We start from the raw sequence: 20,572 nt of genomic DNA on the forward strand, positions 1-20,572 counted from the left end.
CTGTGAGTCATCCGTCAAGCATCCAAATGTAAATCGTGACCATGGAGATCCTGCAATGGTCGTTAAGCGTGAAAAACGGTCATAAGTCCCTTTTTGGGTACCGTCCTAACTTTGAACGGTCACTAAATGAATGAACTAATGAACTTTGAACAGTTCACTCAATGACTTGTTTTAAACCAAGGACTACCAGAATATAAAAAGGAAATGCTTTAAGTGAATATTCTGTGTTAACTTTTAGAACAAGGGCGGGTGTGAGGGAGGGAGGACGGAAGGAAGGAAGGAACAAAGGAAGAAAGAAGGGAGGGAGGAAGAGAAAGGAGAAGGAAGGAAGGAAAAGGAAGGAAGGAAGGAAGGGTGGAAGGAGAAGATGGGAAGGAGGGAGGGAGGGAGGGAGGGAGGGGAGGGTCTGACTCCTGCCTCTCTTCCCGTCCTGGCCAGGTACGATGACTGCTGCTTCCTGCACCTGCCCCAGCTGTGTATGACCCTGGACCTGACCTGGCTGTGCCACGGAAACCCCCACGACCACCACAGCGTGGTGCTGCGCTCCCCGGAGTTCCTGCCCGAGGTGCCCGTGGGGCAGCAGTACGACTCCTACCGCGCCTTCCGCTCCGAGAACCTCAACCTGGCCATCCGCATGGACCTCACGCGGCCCAGTGGGGGTGAGCGCGGGAGGAGGGAGGGCGAGGGCCCCCCCCCGGGGCGATGGGTTTGGGGAGGGGGCGCCACGCCTGGGCCTTCGTGCTCCCACCCACCAGCCTGGGATGGCAGCCAGCCCTGCGAGGAAGCCTCCCCAAGGGCAGCTGGACTGTCTTAGCTTTTGCCTGGAGAACGTTTCACTTCTCACTCAAGAAGCTTCTTCAGTTCTTCAGAGTTTCCCTCCTTCCTTCCTTCCCTCTCTTCCTCCCATTTCTTCTTCTTCCTTCTTATTTCCCTCCTCTTTCCCTTCCATCACCTTTTCCTTGCATCCTCTGTCCCTCCCCCCTTCCCTTCCCTTTCTCTCCTCCTTCCTTTCTCTCTCCTTCACTTCCTCCCTTCTATTTTCTTCCATCTTATTTTTCTTCCCATTTTCCTTGCAACCTCCCTCCCTCCTTCCTTTCCATTTCCCTTCCTTCCATCCTCCCTCCCTCCTTTTCCTGCCTTCCTGCCTTCTTCTTGTTCTCCCTCCCCCACCCCCCGAAGAACCGAAGAAGCTTCTTGCATGAGAAGAGAAAGGTTTTCAAGGGGGAAAGCAACCCAGGAAGTCCACTGGCCTTTCTTGGGGGGTGGGAGGAGGCTGGGGGCTCTGCAGGAGGGGAGCCAGCAGGGCCTTCTCCCACTCGCCCCCCCCCCCGTGTCCCCCCCGCCCGCAGAGGCCTCCCAGCCGCGGATCCTCCTGTACAGCAGCACCCTGCGCTGGATGCAGAACTTCTGGGCCACCTGGACCAGCGTCAGCCGGCCCATCTGCCGCGGGAAGCTCTTCGGCAACCTCAAGCCCAGCAAGAAGAAGCTGGGCCAGCACTACCGCCAGCTCTCCTGCACCGCCCTCTTCCCCAAGCTCCAGGTGAGGCCGGGGAGGGGAGGGGAGGGGAGAGGGCTCAGGAAGGCCCTTTCCCTGAATGACAAGGAAATCCCTCTCTGGAATTTCTCTCCCTCCTCTCTCTCTCTCTCTCTCTCCCTCCCCTCCTCTCTTCCTTCCTTCCATCCTCTCTCTCTCTCTCTCTCTCGCTTCCTTCCTCTCTCTCTCTCCCTCCCCTCCTCTCTCTCTCTCTCTCTCTCTCTCTCTCTTGCTTCCTTCCTTCCTTCCTTCCTCTCTCTCTCTCCCTCCCCTCCTCTCTTCCTTCCTTCCTTCCTTCCTCTCTCTCTCTCTCTCCCTCCCCTCCTCCCTTCCTTCCTTCCTTCCTCTCTCTCTCTCTCTCTCTCTCGCTTCCTTCCTTCCTCTCTCTCTCCCTCCCCTCCTCTCTCTCTCTCTCTTCCTTCCTTCCTTCCTTCCTTCCTTCCTCTCTCTCTCTCTCCCTCCCCTCCTCCCTTCCTTCCTTCCTCTCTCTCTCTCTCTCTCTCTCGCTTCCTTCCTCTCTCTCTCCCTCCCCTCCTCTCTCTCTCTCTCTCTCTCTTGCTTGCTTCCTTCCTTCCTGCCTTCTATTTATCTATCTATATCTCTCACCCATCTGGCCTGAGGATCTATCTATCTTATCTATCTACCTTTCTTTATCACATTTATTTATTTAGAATATTCCTTTACTTATTTTGAATTCTTATTTAAAAATTGCATTATTTAGAAATAAATCAGCCTTACCTTAACATAATTGTCTTTGTTTGGAAAATGTACTTAGAGGGTTTTTACGGCCGCACTGAACACCCCCCCCCCCCGAGGGCAAAGCCCACCCAGTCCTGCCGGAGTCTGCCCTTCACCCGGGGGGCTTCCCCCTCTTCTCTCCCCACTTCCCAGATCCATTACTGGGCCTCCTTCGCCCAGCAGCGTGGCATCCAGCTGGAGTGTGGCCAGGGCCACATCTTCACCCGTGGCACGCAGCGGCTGATCCCTCAGGGTGAGCAAAGGGGGCCGAGTGCGGATCCTGATGGCCTGGCAGCCCCTCCCTCGTTCCCCCCCTCCCGGCCCCTGACCCTCTCCCCTCCCCCCCCCCTGCAGCCGGCACGGTGATGCGCCGCCTGATCTCCGAGTGGAGCCTCGTGCAGATGGTGAGCGACCTCAGCCTGGTCAACGTCCACCTGATGGCCTCTCCCTGCGAGGAGGACGCGGAGCATCGCTTGGGCTCCCTGGTCAAGAAGACCCACCTGCTCAGCCTCTCCTCCCTCACCTACCAGCGCCACAGCCTCCGCACGGCCGAGGAGGTAGCGTGTGTCCCCCCACTCCCCCCCCCCAGACACGCAGACAGACCCCGGGGCGACAGAGGGTTGTGTGAACGACTGCAGCCACAAAGCGCCCTCACGCCACCAGGAGGCACGGCTTGCAAACCTCCCTTCGGGCAGCAGGGAAGCAGGCGGCTTTGGGTGGCGCCTCTCACAGGACCCATGGGGGGCAAACGTGGGTATCGGGTCAGCCTCGACTTACGACCCCAGTTGAGCCCAAAATGTCTATTGCTAAGTCAGATGGTTGTTAAGTACCGTATTTCTCTGGCTATAAGACGCACCAAGATTTTGAAGAGGTAAGTAAGAAGAAAAGTTTTTCTCCTCCCTGGCCCCCCAGGAGCATTCCGCAGGCCTCAGCAAGGATGAAGGGGGAAGGCAAAAAGACCCCCCCTTTTTTTAAAAAAATACCAAAAATGGCCCATTTGTTTTGCCTGTTTTTGGCAAAAATGGGGTGCGGGGGTGGGGCTTTGGGAGGGCATAAATGGCTGTATTCGGTGTATAAATGACCAACATTTCCACTCTCTGTTTTTTTGGGGGGGGGGAGGAAAGGTGCGTCTTATACTCTGTAAAATACAGTAAGTTTTGCCCTATTTTACAAGCTTTTAAAGTGAATCACTGCAGTTGTTAAGCAATAGGTGTGGTGGCCTAGAAGTGGAGCTCCCACCTCACAATGAGTTGGATCCTAGGTAGAGGCAGATATTTCTCTCTCTGGGCACAAAGAGAACATATCTGCCGAACAAAACTCTGCATTGGCGACAGGGAAGGGCATCCGGCCATTTAAACACTCTGCTGTCTCCATTCGCTTGCTTAGACTCTGGAGTCCAGCGGTCTTAACGTGGCCCCGGTTGGTTCTACAGGTTGGGCCCCTACGGCCAAATGGGTGTTTTTAGTCTTAAAGCAAGGGATGGGCTCACCCCCCACCCCACCCCTTTCCGTCCCCAGGAGGTTCCGCTGCGGGACGGGGACGATGTGCTCCACTCCCACCAGCTGCACCTGGTGGACCTGAGGGCCTCCTGGACCACCACCAACCGGGACATCGCCTTCGGCCTCTACGACGGCTACAAGAAGTCTGCGGTGCTGAAGCGCAACCTGTCCACCGAGGCCCTGCGGGGGCTGAAGATCGGCCCCCAGCTGCCCGCCAAGAAGCCCAGGCGGGGCCCTCCCCCCGGCCAACAGCCCCCGCTGCGGGTCATTGTGCCGGCGAGCAGCGGCCGGACGGAACGAAGCCCCTCTGGAGGTGAAGCTGCCCCGGCCCTCAGCCCTGGGGGGGGGGGAGATTCTCCTTGGACGTGGGGCTGTTGCTTGGGGGTCTGGGTGTGGGATCCGACTGACACCCAGAGAAATGGAGTCTTGATATTTTCGCCTCCCCTGGAATGGCCACGCCTGGGTGAAATTGCCCATCGAAGAGAACATTTTGGGGCTCAGGGAGGAGCTACGAGGCCCCGGGTGCTCTCTGAGCTGGGTGGTTTTCTTGCAGACGTTTCATGACCCTACTAGGCAACGTCATCAGAATGCTGTTTGCTGTCTGTTGATATACCGTGGCTTCTCCAGCCAAGGAACCGGCAAAGAGGAGCCCACCTCCTCCCCACGGCTGGGAAGGCAAACCCCACTCTGATGAGGTTACTCCTAACTCCCTTCTAACACGGATGATGTTCCCTAGTTGGGTCATGAGACGTCTGCAAGAAAACAACCACGCTCAGAGAGAACCAAGGATCCCCACAGTCCCTTTTCTCCTCCTCCTCCTCCCTCTCCCTTCCAGCACTGATGATGTTCCCTAGTTGGGTCATGAAACCAAGAGCTCCCATCACCCACAGAGTCTGGAGCTACCTAGGAGGGAAGTTTGAGGAGAGGAAAGGGGGCAGCTAGAATTGGAGGTGGCCAATCCTTCAGGAGGAATTGCCTGCTGCCACTTATTTTAATAGCAAGGGTTCATTTCCGGCTGCAGGCTGTGTGCCTGTTTAATATTTTGGAGGATGGATGGAGATGTCCTTCCTCATCCGTGAAGGGGCCCTGGGACCTTGGGGGTGGCCAAGTCATGCCATCCTCCTCCTCCTCCTCCTCCTCGTCTTCTGCAGGGGCCTCCATGTTGCAGAAGCTGATTGAGGAGACAGACAAGTTTGTGGTTTTCACCGAGGAGGAGTCGGGGGTCAGCGAACAGCTGTGCGGGATCGCAGCCTGTCAGACCGATGACATCTTCAACCGCAACTGTCTGATTGAACTCGTCAACTGCCAGGTCTTTGCTTTTGGCTCCATGCGAGGGGTGGCCCCTTTAAGCCCGGTGGACTTCAGCTCCCAGAATTCCCCAGCCAGCACATGGAATTCTGGGGGTCAAAGTCCCCAGAGCAGAGGGGACCAATTCTGTTTGGAGACTAGAGGACTTCAGCTCCCAGAATTCCCCAGCCAGCCTATAAAAACACAGGCTTTTCTTGGGGGGGGGGGGGAAGAGGGGGGAATTAAAAGAATTAAAATTAAAAAACAATACAGGTAGTCCTCCACTTATGACCACAATGGAGCCCAACCTGTTGTTAAGTGAGACATTTGTTCAGTAGGTTTCGCCTCATTTTATGACCTACCTTGCCACAATTGTGAAGTGAATTATGGCAGTTGTTAAATTAGTAAGCTAACCCAGCTTCCCTGTTGACTCAGACGGCTGATCGCACGGCCCCCTCATCACCGTCATAAATATGAGTCGGTTGCTAAGCATCCGAATTTCGATCATGTGACCACGGGGGGGGGGCTGCAAGCGTGCTAACCCTAAAAAGTAGTCAGTCAGTGCCGTTGTAACTTCGGTCAGTAAATGCACCGTTGTAAGTCGAGGACCACCTGTAACGCACCCACCCCCATGCCCCACGTGGTCCCAGAGCGCCTTGCAGTGACTTCCTCCCCCCTCCCTCCCAGATGGTTCTCCGGGGGGCCGAGACGGAGGGCTGTGTGATCGTCTCTGCTGCCAAAGCCCAGCTGCTCCAGTGCCACCACCACCCGGCCTGGTACGGGGACACCCTCAAGCAGAAGACCTCCTGGACCTGCCTGCTGGACGGCATGCAGTACTTCGCCACCACCGAGAGCAGCCCCTCCGAGCGGGAGGACGTGCAGCTCTGGCTGGAGGTAGGCCCAAGGACCCCACCCTGCTTGCTGGCCCAGCCGCTCTGCCGGTCAGAGGGTGGCGCATAAGCCAGGCTGGGCTGGAGCTCTTGGTAGAAGGGGGGGGGCACTAAAGATCTGCCCCCCCCTCTTTGCTCTGTGCAAGTGGCTTGTGTCAGCGTTCCAAGTAACACCCCCGTCGCAAACAGGACTCCGGGGCAGGTAGATTCCTCAAAGAAGAGCTTTCTTTGGAGATATTATCTTGGCACAGGCTGGGGAAAGCCAACTCTGAAGGTTCCTGCGGGTTTTGCCTAATTAAAAAGTGAAAGTTCCCCTTTCCCTCAGTCGGTCACATTGTCCAATCTGGGTGCTGGTCGGTTGCCTGGTTACTCTTCCTCCTCCTCCTCCTCCTCCTCCTCCTCTCTCCAGCCAGCTGTTGGAATGTCCTTGGTTCCCAGGAGAAAGTATTTTGCTTTGGCTAAAAAAACCCAGCTATCTCTACTCCCCCCTCCCTATCCCTCATCTCTCTTGTGGCAGCGCTGAAGGCCTCAAAAATGGCCTCAGTCAGGCCAGCTTCGGAGTTGACAGCTTGACCCTCTCGGTACCACTTTATAAGGCCTTGGTAAGGCCACACCCAGAGTCCTGCGTCCAGTTTGGGTCACCATATTCTAAAAAAATGCTGAGACTCTAGAAAGAGGGCAGAGAAGAGCAACCAAGATGATGAGGGGACGCGAGGCTAAAATGTACGATGAACGGTTGCAGGAACTGGGCCTGGCTGGTCTAAGGAAGGGAAGGACCAGTGGGGACATGATAGCAGTCTTCCAATACCTCAGGGGCTGCCACAAAAAAAGGGGGGGGGGGTTTCCAGCTATTTCCCAAAGCCCCCGAAGGCAGGAGAAGAAATAATGATTGGAATCTGAAAAAGGGGAGAATCCACCTAGATCTAAGGAGAATCTTGACGTCAGCGCCTGCAATTACAATGCTTAGAGAATGGGGGGGGGGGAGAGAGATGGGGCAAGAAGGAAAGGGCTGCCCCAAAGAATAGGGGGGGGAGGCTAGCCTGTTCTCTAAAGCCCCTGAGGGCAGGGCAAGAAGCGATGGATGGAAACTAACCAAGGAGAGAAGCAACCTGGAAATAAGGAGAAACGTCCAGGCAGGGAGAACAATTAGTCCGTGGAACAGAGGTTGCCTCCAGAGGTTGTCTCTGCTCCACCATTGGAGGGGTTGTAAGAAGAGATTGGACCTTAGCTATCTGGACTGGCATACGGTCTCTTGCTTGAGCAGAGGGTTGGATTGGAGGACCTCTAGGGTCCCTTCCAATTGGGAACTCTTTGCCCGCAGAGGGCGTGCGCTCGCTGACCCCTGGCCCCCCTTTCCCTCTCCTCGTCCCCAGGTCAAGAACATTGAGGAGCATCCTCAGCGCAGCCTGGACTCCGTGCAGGAGCTGATGGAGAGCGGGCAAGCCGTGGGCGGAATGGTCAGCACCACCACAGGTCAGCAGCCGACCGCCCAGGACGGGCGCGGGAAGGGACTGCGCAAGGCCCAAGGCACGCCCCACTGCGGGAGACGGTGGGCCAGCTGCAACGCCTCCCACAGCGCAAATGGGGTGGCCCAGCATGCCCGGGGTGGTGCCCTGCAGGACGCTTGGGGGTCCAGGGAGTGCCCCGAGCATCCCGGGAGCCTCGTCCCTGGGCCCAGCTGCCTCCCTTCTCCCCCCCCCTCCCTCCCCCAGATTGGAACCAGCCGCACGAGGTGCAGCCCACGCAGCAGGTGCAACGCATCATTTCACGCTGCAGCTGCCGCATGTACTACATCAGCTACAGCCACGACATCAACCCTGAGTTGGCCACCCAAATCAAACCGCCGGAGCTGCCTGCGAACCCCGAGAAAGACGACCTTCTCAAGAAGCAGGAAGGTGGGCAGTGGGGAGCAGCCAGCCTTCTTTGGATGCTGAGGGTCCTGGGGAGGGCAGGTCACCTTCCCACCCCCCACCCCACCCAGCCACCAAGAGCAAGAAAGAGGCTGAGACTCTGGAAAGAGGGCAGAGAAGAGCAAGAAAGAGGATGAGGGGACTGGAGGCTGAAACATAAGAAGAACGGTGGCAGGAACTGGGCATGGCTAATCTAGGGAAGAGAAGGACCAGGGGAGACAAGAGAGCATCTGCCAATATTTGAGGGGCTGCCCCTGAGAGGAGAAAGGGGTCAAGCTATTTTCCCAAAGCACCTGAGGGTAGAACAAGAAGCAATGGATGGAAACTGATCAAAGAGAGAGATTGAATAGTTTGCCTTCGGAAGTTGTGGGAGCTTCATCACTGGAGGCTTTCAAGAAAAGATTGAACTGCCATTTGTCAGAAACCGTGTAGGGTCTCCTGCTTGGGTGAGCGGGGTTGGACTAGATGACCTACAAGGTCCCTTCCAACTCTGTTAATCTGTAGTTTAACGAAGAGAAGGACCAGGGGAGACAGGATAGCATCTTCTAAAATTTGAGGGGCTGCCACAGAGAGGAGAAAGGGGTCAAGCTATTCTCCAAAGCACCCGAAGGCCAGAAACAATGAATGGAAACTGAGCAAGGAGAGACTCAACCTGGAAATAAGGAGGGATTTCCTGACAGGGAGAAAAATCAACCCATGGAACAGAAGTTGCCTTCGGAAGTTGTGGGAGCTTAATCCCTGGAGGCTTTCAAGAAGAAACTGGACTGTCCTCGGTCAGAAATGGTCTGGGCCTTCCTGCTTGATCAGGGGGTTGGACCAGATGACCTCCAAGGCCCCTTCCACCTCTCTTGTTCCTTGCAGGGGCCGTGGACACCTTCACGCTGATCCACCATGACCTGGAGATCTCCACCAACCCGGCCCAGTACGCCATGATCCTCGACATTGTCAACAACCTCCTGCTCCACGTGGAGCCCAAGCGGAAGGTGCCTGGGCGGGGGGGGGGGGGGCTGAGGGGAGAGCGAGGGGCTGTGGGGATGCCGAAGTTGGGAGGTTCTTGAGAACTTTTGCCTTTGCAAGCCACCATTTCCCTCCAGCTTGCCTGGCACGGGTTGTGGATGGAGGGGTGCGTGGGGTGAGCCTAACGCCTGCCAGATCAAAGCAGCCGAAGCAGCAGCCGAAGGAGAGAAGGGCCCAGCTGTCTGCGGCCACCTCCCCAGGACAACCGGCCACAGGACCATTTAACAATTCAGTTTAATTATTTAAAATAAAAACTATTATAATGATTGAGACAATCTGGGATGGGTTTGACCCTGTGACCCCCGAAGGCATGGACAGGATTATGGGGAGACTCAGTGCTGCCACTTGTGTGCTGGACCCGTGTCCCTCTTGGTTAGTTTCGGCTTCCCGGGAGGTGACACGAGGCTGGCTCCAGGCGATTACCAACGCTTCATCGAGAGAGGGGTTCTTTCCCTCCGCCTTGAAGGAGGCGGTGGTGAGGCCCCTCCTTAAGAAGCCTTCCCTGGACCCAGCTTCTTTAGCCAACTATCGTCCGGTCTCCAACCTTCGCTTTGTAGCAAAGGTTGTCGAGAGTGTGGTAGCACGTCAGCTTCCCCAGTACCTGGATGAAGCTGTCTACCTGGATCCGTTTCAGTCGGGTTTCAGGCCCGGGTACAGCACGGAGACGGCATTGGTCGCGTTGGTCGATGATCTCTGGCGGGCCCGGGACAGGGACTGCTCCTCTGTCCTGGTCCTATTAGACCTCTCGGCGGCTTTCGATACCATCGACCATGGTATCCTACTGCGACGACTCGGGGGGTTGGGAGTGGGGGGCACCGTTTTACGGTGGTTCTCCTCCTACCTGTCGGATCGGTCACAGTTTGTGTTGACTGGAGGGCAGAGATCTTGTCCCATCTTTGATGATAGGGGGAGAAATTTTAGCCCCCTCAGAGAAGGCTCGCAATCTGGGAGTCCTCCTGGATACGCGGCTTAGTTTAGAAGAACACCTGACGGCCGTGACCAGGGGGGCCTTTCACCAGGTTCGCCTGGTACGCCAGTTGCGCCCCTTCCTGGATCGGGATGCTCTGGGCACAGTCACTCATGCCCTGGTCCTTTCTCGCCTGAACTACTGCAATGCTCTCTACATGGGGCTGCCCTTGAAGAGCACCCGGAGGCTTCAGCTGGTCCAGAATGCGGCCACGCGGGTTATCATGGGGGTACCTAGGTGCTCCCATGTTACATCCCTTTTAGGTGGCCTGCACTGGTTGTCGGTTGTTTTCCGGGTGCGATTCAAGGTATTAATTATGACCTTTAAAGCACTCCATGGCTTAGGCCCAGGGTACCTGCGAGACCACCTACTGCCACCAGTAGCCTCCCACCGTCCAGTACGATCCCACAGAGTTGGCCTCCTCAGGGTGCCGTCGGCCAGGCAGTGTCGGCTGGTGACCCCCAGGGGGAGAGCCTTCTCTGTGGGAGCGCCTTCCCTCTGGAATGAGCTGCCCCCGGAGCTTTGCATAATCCCCGACCTCCGGTCCTTCTGATGCACCCTAAAAAGTTGGCTTTTCCAGCAAGCCGGCCTGGCCTGTTAATTTTAACTCATTTTTAAAATGTATTGTCCTATAAATTTGGTTTGTTTTTTTTGGATATGGATTTAATTTCTTTTTAAACTTTCGGGATGTGTTTTTTTTTAATGTTGTATGCCGCCCTGAGTCCTTTTGGAGAAGGGCAGCATATAAATCCAAACAAACAAACAAAACAAACAAACAAACTTTGTCATTCAGGTTTCATTCTGTCATTTTCCTTCCCTTCTTCAATGATTCTATTCCACCATTTCTTGGTGTTAGTGCAACTCTTGTCCTGTGGCCACTCGGCCGCGGTGAGTTGCCCACAGCAAATGGTCACAGACCCTTCAGCGCGGTCAACTCTGCAGGGCCCAACCCGCGGTGGGACCCGTTTTACACTAATATCGAAGAAATGGTAGAATAGAATAGAGTTAAAGAATGGACGCCAAAGGAGGGACAGAATGAAATGTGAATGGCAAAGAATTAAAATAAGTTTTAAAATTGTTTCATATTGTTAAGCTGAGCTGTTGAGTTGTCCCTTTAGGGAGGGGAGGGGGAGGTTAACAGTGTTCTGACACAGGCTTCAAGATACACTAAAAAGCACGCAACTAGGTCCAAAATCCCTCTTTTTATTTCAAAGGCTGTGAATTATGTTCATTCGCAGCCCGTAAAGAGTCCCAAATAGTTGTAAAGAGTCCTACAGTAGGCTGCCAAAGTCTTTCGGAATAAGGCTGGTAAGCATCCACCTTTATCTTCTTTGGAGACTTAATTGGCAATTAGCTGGGGAAGGCCACACGGAGCAAAGAGTCCAAACGGAGCTTTAGAAGGTAAACTGACCAGCATGAACCAAGTTGCTTCCTCCAAAGGCATTCATGGGCTCCTCTAGGTCCTATGGGAGGGCCAATCACCTCCAAGCGTTACTCCCAAGTCGTCCCTTCTGGCTTAACTGTTCTTGCCTTCCGTCAGCTCTGCGCATGCGCACACTGGGAACAGGCTTCCCCTGTTCTTCAGCCTCGCTGCTGTCCGACTGGAGGCTCCAGAGGCAGCACATAATGGCCCTGGCCCCCTCTTTGCCTCTGACACAGAGCCCTCGCCCGAGCCTTCCCCAGAGTCCAGGAACGGCCCATGTTCCTCCCCAACCTCCTCACTGCAGACCACAACAAAAAGGCATTCCGACTTAGACTCCGTTCATGGGAGGAAACGTTTGAGGGGAACGCCTGGGGTCTCCGTAACATCAACAATAAAGAAAGGCCCTTTGGGCGTTGTGGAGGCTAAATGTCTGTGGAGATTCTCCTTGGATGACCTTGGCTTTCTAGAAAGAATGTTGTTATGGCTACCTATCATCTAACTCCGCATAATCCCTCCTCCCATTTTCCCACCATAGAAAATGCGTAGCAGAACAATAGAAAATGTGGCAGGCCCAAGATCCAAAGGGAAAAAGGGCTGCAAGACTGACAGCACCTTTGACCCGTTGCGGGAGCTGTTCTGATTGCTTCTGCCTTTTGGGTTGGGGGGGGGTGTCATGTGTGAGCAGTGTCTCCCCTCCTTGCCACTTCCAGAGGGGCAGGGGTCCTTTCTGCCCCACACAATCCTTACTGCTTAATCCGTCTTGCAGTCCTGACTTACAACTCTGTTTTTTTTCTGCCCCCCCCCCCCCCAAAGGAGCACAGTGAGAAGAAGCAGCGGGTGCGTTTCCAGCTGGAGATCTCCAGCAACCCGGAGGAGCAGCGTAGTAGCATCCTCCACCTGCAGGAGGCCGTCCGGCAACACGTGGCCCAGATCCGGCTGCTGGAGAAGCAGATGTACTCGGTCATGAAGGTGGGCGCCTGCGGGTGTGTGTGTGTGTGATGGGGGGGGCTTCCTGCAGGGCCCTTGGGGAGCCTGTGCGTGACCTCCCCCCCCGCCTCCCCTCCCCAGTCCTTGCAGGACGACGGGCGGAACGAGTCGTTGCTGGAGCACAACCAGAGGCTACAGCAGCAGCTGAGCGAGGAAAAGGCCACCTTGCAGCAGGAGAGCGAGGACCTCAACATCCTGATCAGGTGAGGGGGGCGTGGGGGGGGGGCGTTTCCAGCCAAGGGGGAGAGGGATGGCTGCTCTTCTGCTACCCATGGAGGCCCTGGGAGAGCCTGGAGGGAGACCGCCCCCCCAAGCCCCCCCCGGGGTCTCTGGACAGACGTTGGGCTGGGCTGGGCTGTCACAGCTGATGGGGAGGGATGTAGAGGAAGTCTTTAGAATGAATGAACGAGCTGGAGAGTGTCACGATGTTAAAAAGTTTGCTAGGCCTGAACTGCCTAAACTGACATTCAAGAGTTAAACTAAGAAAGCTTTATTGCGCAGGTCATAAAACAAAATGTTATCTGAAAGTGATTTATTGCGCACGCGTTACACATTCCAAAATTCCTCTCTTCTTTGTTCGGCAGCCAACTTTGGCAGACGTAGCTTTCATTATCAAAATGTAACCAATTAGTTATTTTCTGTTTCATTTACTTTTATTATTTTATTATTAAAGTTTGTTTATTAATTAGAATATTTTTAAAGACTTTTATTTTTCTCAATATCTCAAAAGATATGCGGAAGGGAATCAGCCACGATCCATTGATCTCAGATATCAGGCGTTTTTTTTCCCTGACAGAGAGGACCTCGGAGGTCTTCTAGTCCAGCCCCCCGTTCAACATATAATATTTCAGATAAGTGCCTGTCTAGGCTCTTCTTAGAACACTCCATAACGCCTGGTGGCCAGCTGTTCCTCTGGCTAATTGTCCTCACTGTTGGGAAATCCCTCCTTAGTTCCAGGTGGCTTCTCTCCATCCGTTGCTTCCTCTCCTGCCTTCGGGGGCTTTGGGGAATAGCTCGGCCCCCTCCGTCTTCTTTGGGGTAGCCCCTCAGATATGGGAATCCCGCTATCCTGTCCCCCCTGGTCTTTCTTTTCTCTAGACTGGCCAAAAACCTAAATCCTGCAATTCCGTTCTTCCCATGTCTCCAGGCCTTTGATCCTCTTGGTTGCTCTTCTCTGCACTTTTTTCCCCAAAGCCTCCACATCTTTTTGGTTGCAGGATTCCAGGTGTGGTCCTCAAGTTACGATCATAGTTGAGCCCCACAATTTATGTTGCTAAGTGAAACATTTGTTAAGAGACTTTTGCCCCGTTTCACGACTTTTCTTGCCACAGATTTGCTTAACAAAGTTGTTAAGTTAGTCACAATCTGGCTTTCCCCCGTTGTCAGAAGATCACAAAAGCTGATGTGGACACTGTGACCGTCATAAATACAAGTCAGTTGCCGAGCCTCTTAATTTTGATCCCGTGACTGTAGAGGTGCCTCAGCGGTCGTAAGTGTGAAAAACGGTCACAAGTCCCTTTTTTCAGCGCCATTGTGACTGTGGTCCCTGATCAAGCGGCTGTCTCTCTTCTCTCAGGTGCTTTAAGGAGTTCCAGCTGCAGAGGGCCAACAAAATGGAGCTGCGCAAACAGCTGGAGGACGTCAGTGTGGCTCGCCGGACCGAGTTCTACTTTGCCCAGGCCCGCTGGCGCTTGACCGAAGAGGACGGGCAGCTGGGCATCGCGGAGGTGGAGCTGCAGCGCTTCCTCTACAGCAAGGTGGGGCCGGGGGCCGGGGGGGTTGGGGAGGGTCAGGCAGCTCCACTCGCAGGCGTTGCTGACCACTCAGCCTCTTGCAGATAAACAAGTCGGACGATACGGCCGAGCATCTCCTGGAGCTGGGCTGGGTGACCATGAACAATCTCCTGCCCAATGCCGTCTACAAGGTGGGTGGCCCCCCCTCCCCCCCCCTCCCCTGGCCTTTGGGGGAGGAGTGAGAGTCACGGGGTCACTCCTGCATGGCTGCGAGGAGACCTCTGGATGGGGCAAGTGCCCTCTGCATTTCAACAATTCAATTTTATCATATAAAACAATGAGAAAAAGTTATTTTAGTTTTTTGTTATTCCCATTTCATTTCGCCCCTCCTTTTGCATCCTTTCTCTAACGAGGGTTAGGGTTAGGGTTAGGGTCACAGTCTCTTTGATAATAGAATAGAGACGAGAAGAGAAGAGAATCAGTAGAAACAGAATAGAATAGAACAAGGTAGGAATGGAACAGAATTTGAAACAATGGAATGGAATAGAGCAACAGAACAGAATAGAATAGCAGAGTTGGAAGGGACCTTGGAGGTCTTCTAGTCCAACCCCCTGCCTAAGCAGGAGACCCTCTACCATTTCAGACAAATGGCTATCCAACATCTTCTTAAAGACTTCCAGTGTTGGGGCTTTCACAACTTCTGGAGGCAACTTCTGTTCCACTGATTAATTGTTCTAACTGTCAGGAAATTTCTCCTCAGTTCTAAGTTGCTTCTGTCCTTGATTAGTTTCCACCCATTGCTTCTTGTTCTACCCTCAGGTGCCTTGGAGAATAGCTTGACTCCCTCTTTGTTGCAACCTCTGAGATATTGGAACAATGCTATCCTGTCTCCCCTAGTCCTTCTTTCTATTAAACTAGACATACCCAGTTCCTGCAACCGTTCTTCATATGTTTTAGTCTCCAGTCCCCTAATCCTCTTTGTTGCTCTTCTCTGCACTCTTTCTGGATTCTCCGCATCTTTTTTACACCGTGACGACCAAAACTGGATGCAGGATTCCAATTGTGGCCTTACCAAGGCCTTGTAAAGTGGTATTAACACTTCACGTGATCTTGATTCTATTAGTGCAACTCTTAAAGATTGTGGGGAATATCTGTAGCTCGTAGGTTTTGGCAGGGGGTCCCTTCTGCGACTGGCCGTTTTGCTCCCAGACGTTCTGTTACCAAACTGGGTGACCACCTCAGTGGGGTTTTGGGGTGAAGCATCTTGAGGTGGGAAACTATCAGAACCAACAACCGAAAACAGACCACCTGCTCCCCCCTTGAATTCCACGCCTCAAAAGTCACCAAGTCACGAGACCAGAACCGGCCGTGCGATTCAACCAGTCACAAGACCACCCGACCACCCAGAACCCCTATAAAGGAATTCACCCCAAAACCTCACTGAAGAGGTCACCCGGTTTGGTAGTTAGACGTCCGGGAGCGAAACAGCCAGCTTGGAGAAGGACCCCTGCCCAAAAGGTAAGTCTCATCCCGCGGGCAGTTATCCTAAGACCCCTCTGGACACATGCAGGGAGCACACAAGCAAGGAGGGGGCTTCCCCGGTGCAGAGGGGGATATTGACCCCCTGGTATGTTCCCCGTAGGTGGTTCTCCGGCCCCAGAGCGCCTGCCAGTCGGGACGCCAGCTGGCCCTGCGGATTTTCAGCAAGGTCCGGCCGCCGGTGGGCGGCATTTCCATCAAGGAACACTTGGAGGTGAGCGGGGTCAGGTGCCAGGCTTCCAAATAGCGTCCAAAAGTAAATCAGAGTCCGAGGCAAAGGATTCCCCAAAGTTCCAATTGATGGAGAGAGCCACGTTGGCACATCTGGGAAAACCCAAATCTGAAGGCTCCTCGGTTTCCCCCACCCAGTTGAAAGTTCAAGATCTTGCCCCCCCACACCCACAAGCCCATCCCAGGGTCCCATCTCCCACTGCCACGCTGGCAGCTTCCATCCCTCCAGTTCCGGTCAGGTGCAGAGGTGCAGAGACAAAGGATGACCTTGGCTTTCTGGAAAGAATGTTGTTATGGCTACCTATCATCTCACTCCGTACAATCCCCCCTCCCGTTTTCCCACCATAGAAAATGAATAGTAGAAAGTGTGGCAGGCCAAAGATCCAAAAGAAAAGATGGCTGCAGGCCTGCCACAAGGGCTGTGAGACCCCCACCCCTTTTGCAAGCAGGGAGCCTAATCTCTGTCCCCCCACCCCCCAATCAGGTCAACGTGGTACCACTGACCATCCAGCTGACCCACCAGTTCTTCCACCGCATGATGGGGTTCTTCTTCCCCGGACGCAACGTGGAGGAGGAGGAGGTGGGCGATGAAGAGGACAAGTCCAAGCTGGTGACCACGGGTGAGCGCAAAAGGGAGACCCCTCCCCCTCTGAAGGAGGCTGCCTGGGCCTCTCTGCATGCTTCCCAGCTCCATCCTGGGGAGCGGAGAGTTTTTAGGCGAATAAAGGTCAATCTGCCTGTCCCGGGATAATCTCGGTGTTAGTCTTCCGAGCTTCCCATCCTCAGGGAGAGTCCGCGCTTTGCTGCGTGTGGCTTTTAATATATTAGAATGTTGATGGCCGGCTATTAAGTGGTTAGTCATTGTTTGCCCTCAGGCCTTAAGTCCCTGGCAAGGTGGCAAATCAGCATTTAACATTTTCTTTTAATTTGAAAGTTTTTTTATTAGATAAACATTAAAAACATTGGACATAGTGCAACGTTTCTGGCATAAACATTTCCATATAGTGACTGGACCTTACAACAATTACATTTTACATCCATTACTTAGGTGTGTGTAGTTGGTCAGATTACCATTTAACAATTTTATTGGCTTATAAAATAAAATAAGATGCAAAATGCAAAAGTAAACAGGAAAACGGTGGGGAAGAGAAGTGAGGGAGGAGAAGAGAAAAAGAAACATTGACTTCCGACTCCTTCTCTGTTGCAGTTAGAATATAAGGCATTAACGTCAAAACACAATTTTTGCTTTTTTTCATCATAATATGAGCAAGCCATTTCTAAAGATCTGTCAATAATCCAGGGGTCTCCAACCTGGGCCACCTTAAGGCTTGTGGGCTTCAATTCCCAGAATTCCTCAGCCAGCAAGTCCACAAGTCTTAAAAGAGGCCCAGGTATGAGACCCCCGGCTCTAATCGGTCAAACCCCAAATGAGAGTTTTGTTCTTTTCGACTTCAAGCAGACAGTTCAGAAGCGTTTGTCTCCAGGTGGAAACAAAAATACTTATATTCCTTTCTTTCATCAAAATAGTCGATTTTGCCATTTCAGCCGACTGTAAATCAGCGCTCCTATTGACTGACAAGGAACCCCCCCCCCCCGTTTCTCCCAGGCGTCAATCATTTGCCTGGAAATTTTTGTCCCTGCTCAGCCGACAATCGTAGTAGCTGCGGCACTGAATGCCACTTCCTCCTTCATGGCCAAGCGAGGCCAGCCATGAGTTCGGGTCTCCTCCTCTGATGAGTTTTTCTCCCGGATGTGCAGGCATGCCGGTGGTGAAGCCGCGGCAGCTGATGGTCTCCGAAGACTCGCTGGGCTCCGGGAAGGGCATGGGCCAAGGGCTGAATCGGACCTCGGGGGTCAGGCGCTCCTTCCGCAAAACACCTGAGGTAGCCGCCGTTGTGGGACGTCTTGGCCCTTGGCCAAGCAAAGCATCCCGGAGGCACTCTGGGTTCGGAGACGTGTGTGTGTGTGTGTGTGTGTGTGTGTGAAGGGTGTTGCTTCCTCAGAGACCATCTAGAAGTGCCCTAGAGGGAGAGGCCCCTGGAGGCCGCTGGGGTGAGGGCGAAGGCAGTGGGAGGTGAGGCAGCCCACGGGGGGACTTTGGGCAGTGGCTCTCCGGCCCGTCCTGCCTTGCAGGGGTGTTGGGAGGGCCTCCATGCAAGGCCTGCTTCCCACGGAGACATCCAGGTGGGGGGAGGGGCATGGGGAGAAGGAGCCGGGTTGGGCCTGGCAGGTGGTCATTTCTCAGTCAAGGCTGCCCTGAATGTGGTCCGGAGGAGGCTGCCCCATCCGTCCGTCCGCCTGTCTATCTATAAACTACACAGGATAGTCCTCGACTTACGACCACAATCAAGCCCCAAATTTCCACTGCTAAGCAGGACACTTGTTAAGTGAGCTTTGCCCCATTTTATGACCTTTCTTGCCGCAGTTAAGCGAATCGCTACCGTTTAGCGACATAGCTGTTAAGTGATTTGCCTCGCCTGGAGGTCGCAAAAGGGTGTGTGTGACCCAGGGACGCTGCAATGGTCATAAATAAGAGTCAGTTGCCAAGCATCTAAGTTCTGATCACGTGACCCTGGGGAATGCTGCAACGGTCGTAAGTGTGAAACGTGGTCCTAAGCCATCGTAAGTTGGGAGACCTAAGTCGAGGTCTACCCGTATGGCGGTCCTGTTGTGATGGGCTCAGGGGTTGTGCTCAGGGGCAGCCTTGCCAGGGAAGTCGGGGGGGGGCCCTCGGGGCAATGGGGTGGGGGCTGGGCTGGCTGTAATGGCTGCTCCCCCCCTCCCTCCCTCCCCCCGCAGTACCCGGTGGACGACATTGAGAAGATGAAGGAGCGGGCGGCCATGAACCATTCCTTCATCTACATCAAGATCCCCCAGGTTCCCCTCTGCGTCAGCTACAAGGTGCGGGGGGGGGGGGCTGTTTATCCAAAGGCTGTTGGGGTCCCCTCCCTCAGGCCACCTTGTGGCAGTGAGTTCCACAGGGCTGCTGCTGTTGGGCGGCAGAGGGGGAAGAGAGGGGGCTTTCTGACCTCCCCCCCCCCCCGGTGGCTGCAGGGAGAGAAGAACAGCGTGGACTGGGGGGACCTCAACCTGGTGCTGCCCTGCCTGGAGTATCACAACAACACCTGGACGTGGCTGGACTTTGCTATGGCGGTCAAGCGGGACAGCCGGAAGGCCCTGGTGGCCCAGGTAAGGGAGGCCACAGGGACCCCAAAGCCCATCCTCCAGGCCGGGCACGCAGCTGCCTCGGAGACTGTAGAGCCACCCCATGTCCCTGGCACCGCCACCCCCCCCCCGCAGCTGGCAAGCTTTGCAAGGACGGCACTCTTCATGCCAGCTGTGGCCCCTGATACATCTGCCTGGGCTGGGGATGATGGGAGATGCATTACCTGGGAGGAGGAGAAAGCGGGTGGAAGCCTGGCACACTGGCTCAGCTCCCTCCCTTGGCTCTTCTCCTTTCCTCCCTCCTCCCCCCCCCACCTCGCCTACCTCCTCCCCTCCCTCCCCCTTCCCCCCTCCCACCCTCCTCCACCCTCTCTCCTTCTCTTCCCTCCTTCTCCCTCCCTGCCTCTCATTCCCATCTCTCCTTCCTTCGTTTCCTCCTTCTCATTCCCATCTCTTCTTCCTCCCTCCCTTCCTCTCCCCTTCCCCTCCCCACAGGTCATCAAAGAGAAGCTGCGCCTGAAGCCCGCGGGGGGCACGGAGTCCCGGTCGAGGCAGGAGAGCAAGCTGGAGGGGGGGCCGGTGGTGCAGCAGCAGGAGGAGGACGAGAAGGCCCGGCTCCTGATCGGCCTCAACGTGGGCGAGAAGAACCCGGGCAAGAAGTCCATCTTCAGCCGGCGCAAGTGAGGCCACTGGGCCTGCCAGGAGGGGCGCCAGGACGGCCGGAGGGGGGGCCCTGTCGGCCGGGCGCTGGACGGAGACCGAAGGGGCCCCGAGGGCCCCAGGCGCATATGGGACCAGGCCCTGGAGAGCAGTGGGGAGGGGGGGCCCTCCGAAGACCAGGCGGTGGGGAAGGGGAGGGAGAGTTTAAATAACAGAGTTTATCATTTGGAGATGTCTCCTGTCGTCATTGCTCTCCTCCCCCCACCCCCGAATCTGCCCCCTCCCCACCTCATGCCAGCCCCCCCCCTCCCCTCCCCTCCCCCCGCCTCTTGGGTCCATCTCACCCTCCGGCAGCCTTGGGGAGCCCCAACCTGTGGCACCCAGAGCCCTATCGGCTGCTGCCCCAGCTCAGCTCCCCCAGGCGTGTGTGGGCCCCCCTACTGGCCAGCTGATTTTCGGGTCTCTACTGCGCAGCCACAGAGGGTGGGGCACATGGGGGGGGTTGCAAGCATGCCGATGTGTGTTCCTCTCCCCCCCCCCACGGCCTGTTTTTGGTCCCAGGAGGCTGCGGGGAGGCCTACTAGGCCCAAAACAGGGTACAAAGGGGGCCCCCACGCATGGGCAGACCCCCCCCCCGTGCACATTGCATTATGGGGGTGGGCGCATGGACACCTTCGGGACATGATGACAAAAAGTGGAGCCATCAGTGACCTACAGCAATTTGTTCAGTGACCGTTCAAATTACAACAGGACTTATGACCATTTTTCCCACTTACGACCGTTGCAGCATCCCCATGGTCGTCGCATGAGCAAAATTCAGACGCTCAGAAACTGACTCATATTTACGACGGCCACAGTGTCCCCGGGTCACAAGACCCCCTTTTGCAACCTTTTGGCAAGCAAAGTCAGTGGGGAAGCCGGATCCATTCAACAACCGGGTGACTCACTTAACAACATAACTCACTTACCAAAGTGATTCACTTAACAGGTGT

The 20,572-nt window shown here is 55.0% G+C and overlaps 1 protein-coding gene across 1 annotated transcript in view; it reads left to right on the forward strand.

The window, feature by feature from the left end:
- Nucleotides 1-19,794, forward strand: part of BLTP2 (bridge-like lipid transfer protein family member 2) — a 39,608-nt gene extending 19,814 nt beyond the window's left edge. The window contains exons 20-39 of the mRNA XM_081942813.1: nt 439-659; nt 1,350-1,540; nt 2,426-2,525; nt 2,627-2,829; nt 3,790-4,084; nt 4,923-5,080; nt 5,746-5,952; nt 7,322-7,421; nt 7,661-7,843; nt 8,720-8,841; nt 12,079-12,234; nt 12,334-12,455; nt 13,829-14,009; nt 14,090-14,176; nt 15,628-15,738; nt 16,240-16,375; nt 17,514-17,638; nt 18,555-18,656; nt 18,810-18,944; nt 19,416-19,794. Of these exons, the coding sequence (XP_081798939.1) occupies nt 439-659; nt 1,350-1,540; nt 2,426-2,525; nt 2,627-2,829; nt 3,790-4,084; nt 4,923-5,080; nt 5,746-5,952; nt 7,322-7,421; nt 7,661-7,843; nt 8,720-8,841; nt 12,079-12,234; nt 12,334-12,455; nt 13,829-14,009; nt 14,090-14,176; nt 15,628-15,738; nt 16,240-16,375; nt 17,514-17,638; nt 18,555-18,656; nt 18,810-18,944; nt 19,416-19,604 (3,124 nt within the window). The 3' untranslated portion in view covers nt 19,605-19,794. The remainder of the gene's footprint in view (nt 1-438; nt 660-1,349; nt 1,541-2,425; nt 2,526-2,626; nt 2,830-3,789; nt 4,085-4,922; nt 5,081-5,745; nt 5,953-7,321; nt 7,422-7,660; nt 7,844-8,719; nt 8,842-12,078; nt 12,235-12,333; nt 12,456-13,828; nt 14,010-14,089; nt 14,177-15,627; nt 15,739-16,239; nt 16,376-17,513; nt 17,639-18,554; nt 18,657-18,809; nt 18,945-19,415) is intronic.
- The last annotated feature ends 778 nt before the right edge of the window (nt 19,795-20,572 follow it).

This window comes from Natrix helvetica (assembly GCF_964273705.1).
Source record: "Natrix helvetica genome assembly, chromosome: 2".
NCBI lineage: Eukaryota > Metazoa > Chordata > Lepidosauria > Squamata > Natricidae > Natrix > Natrix helvetica.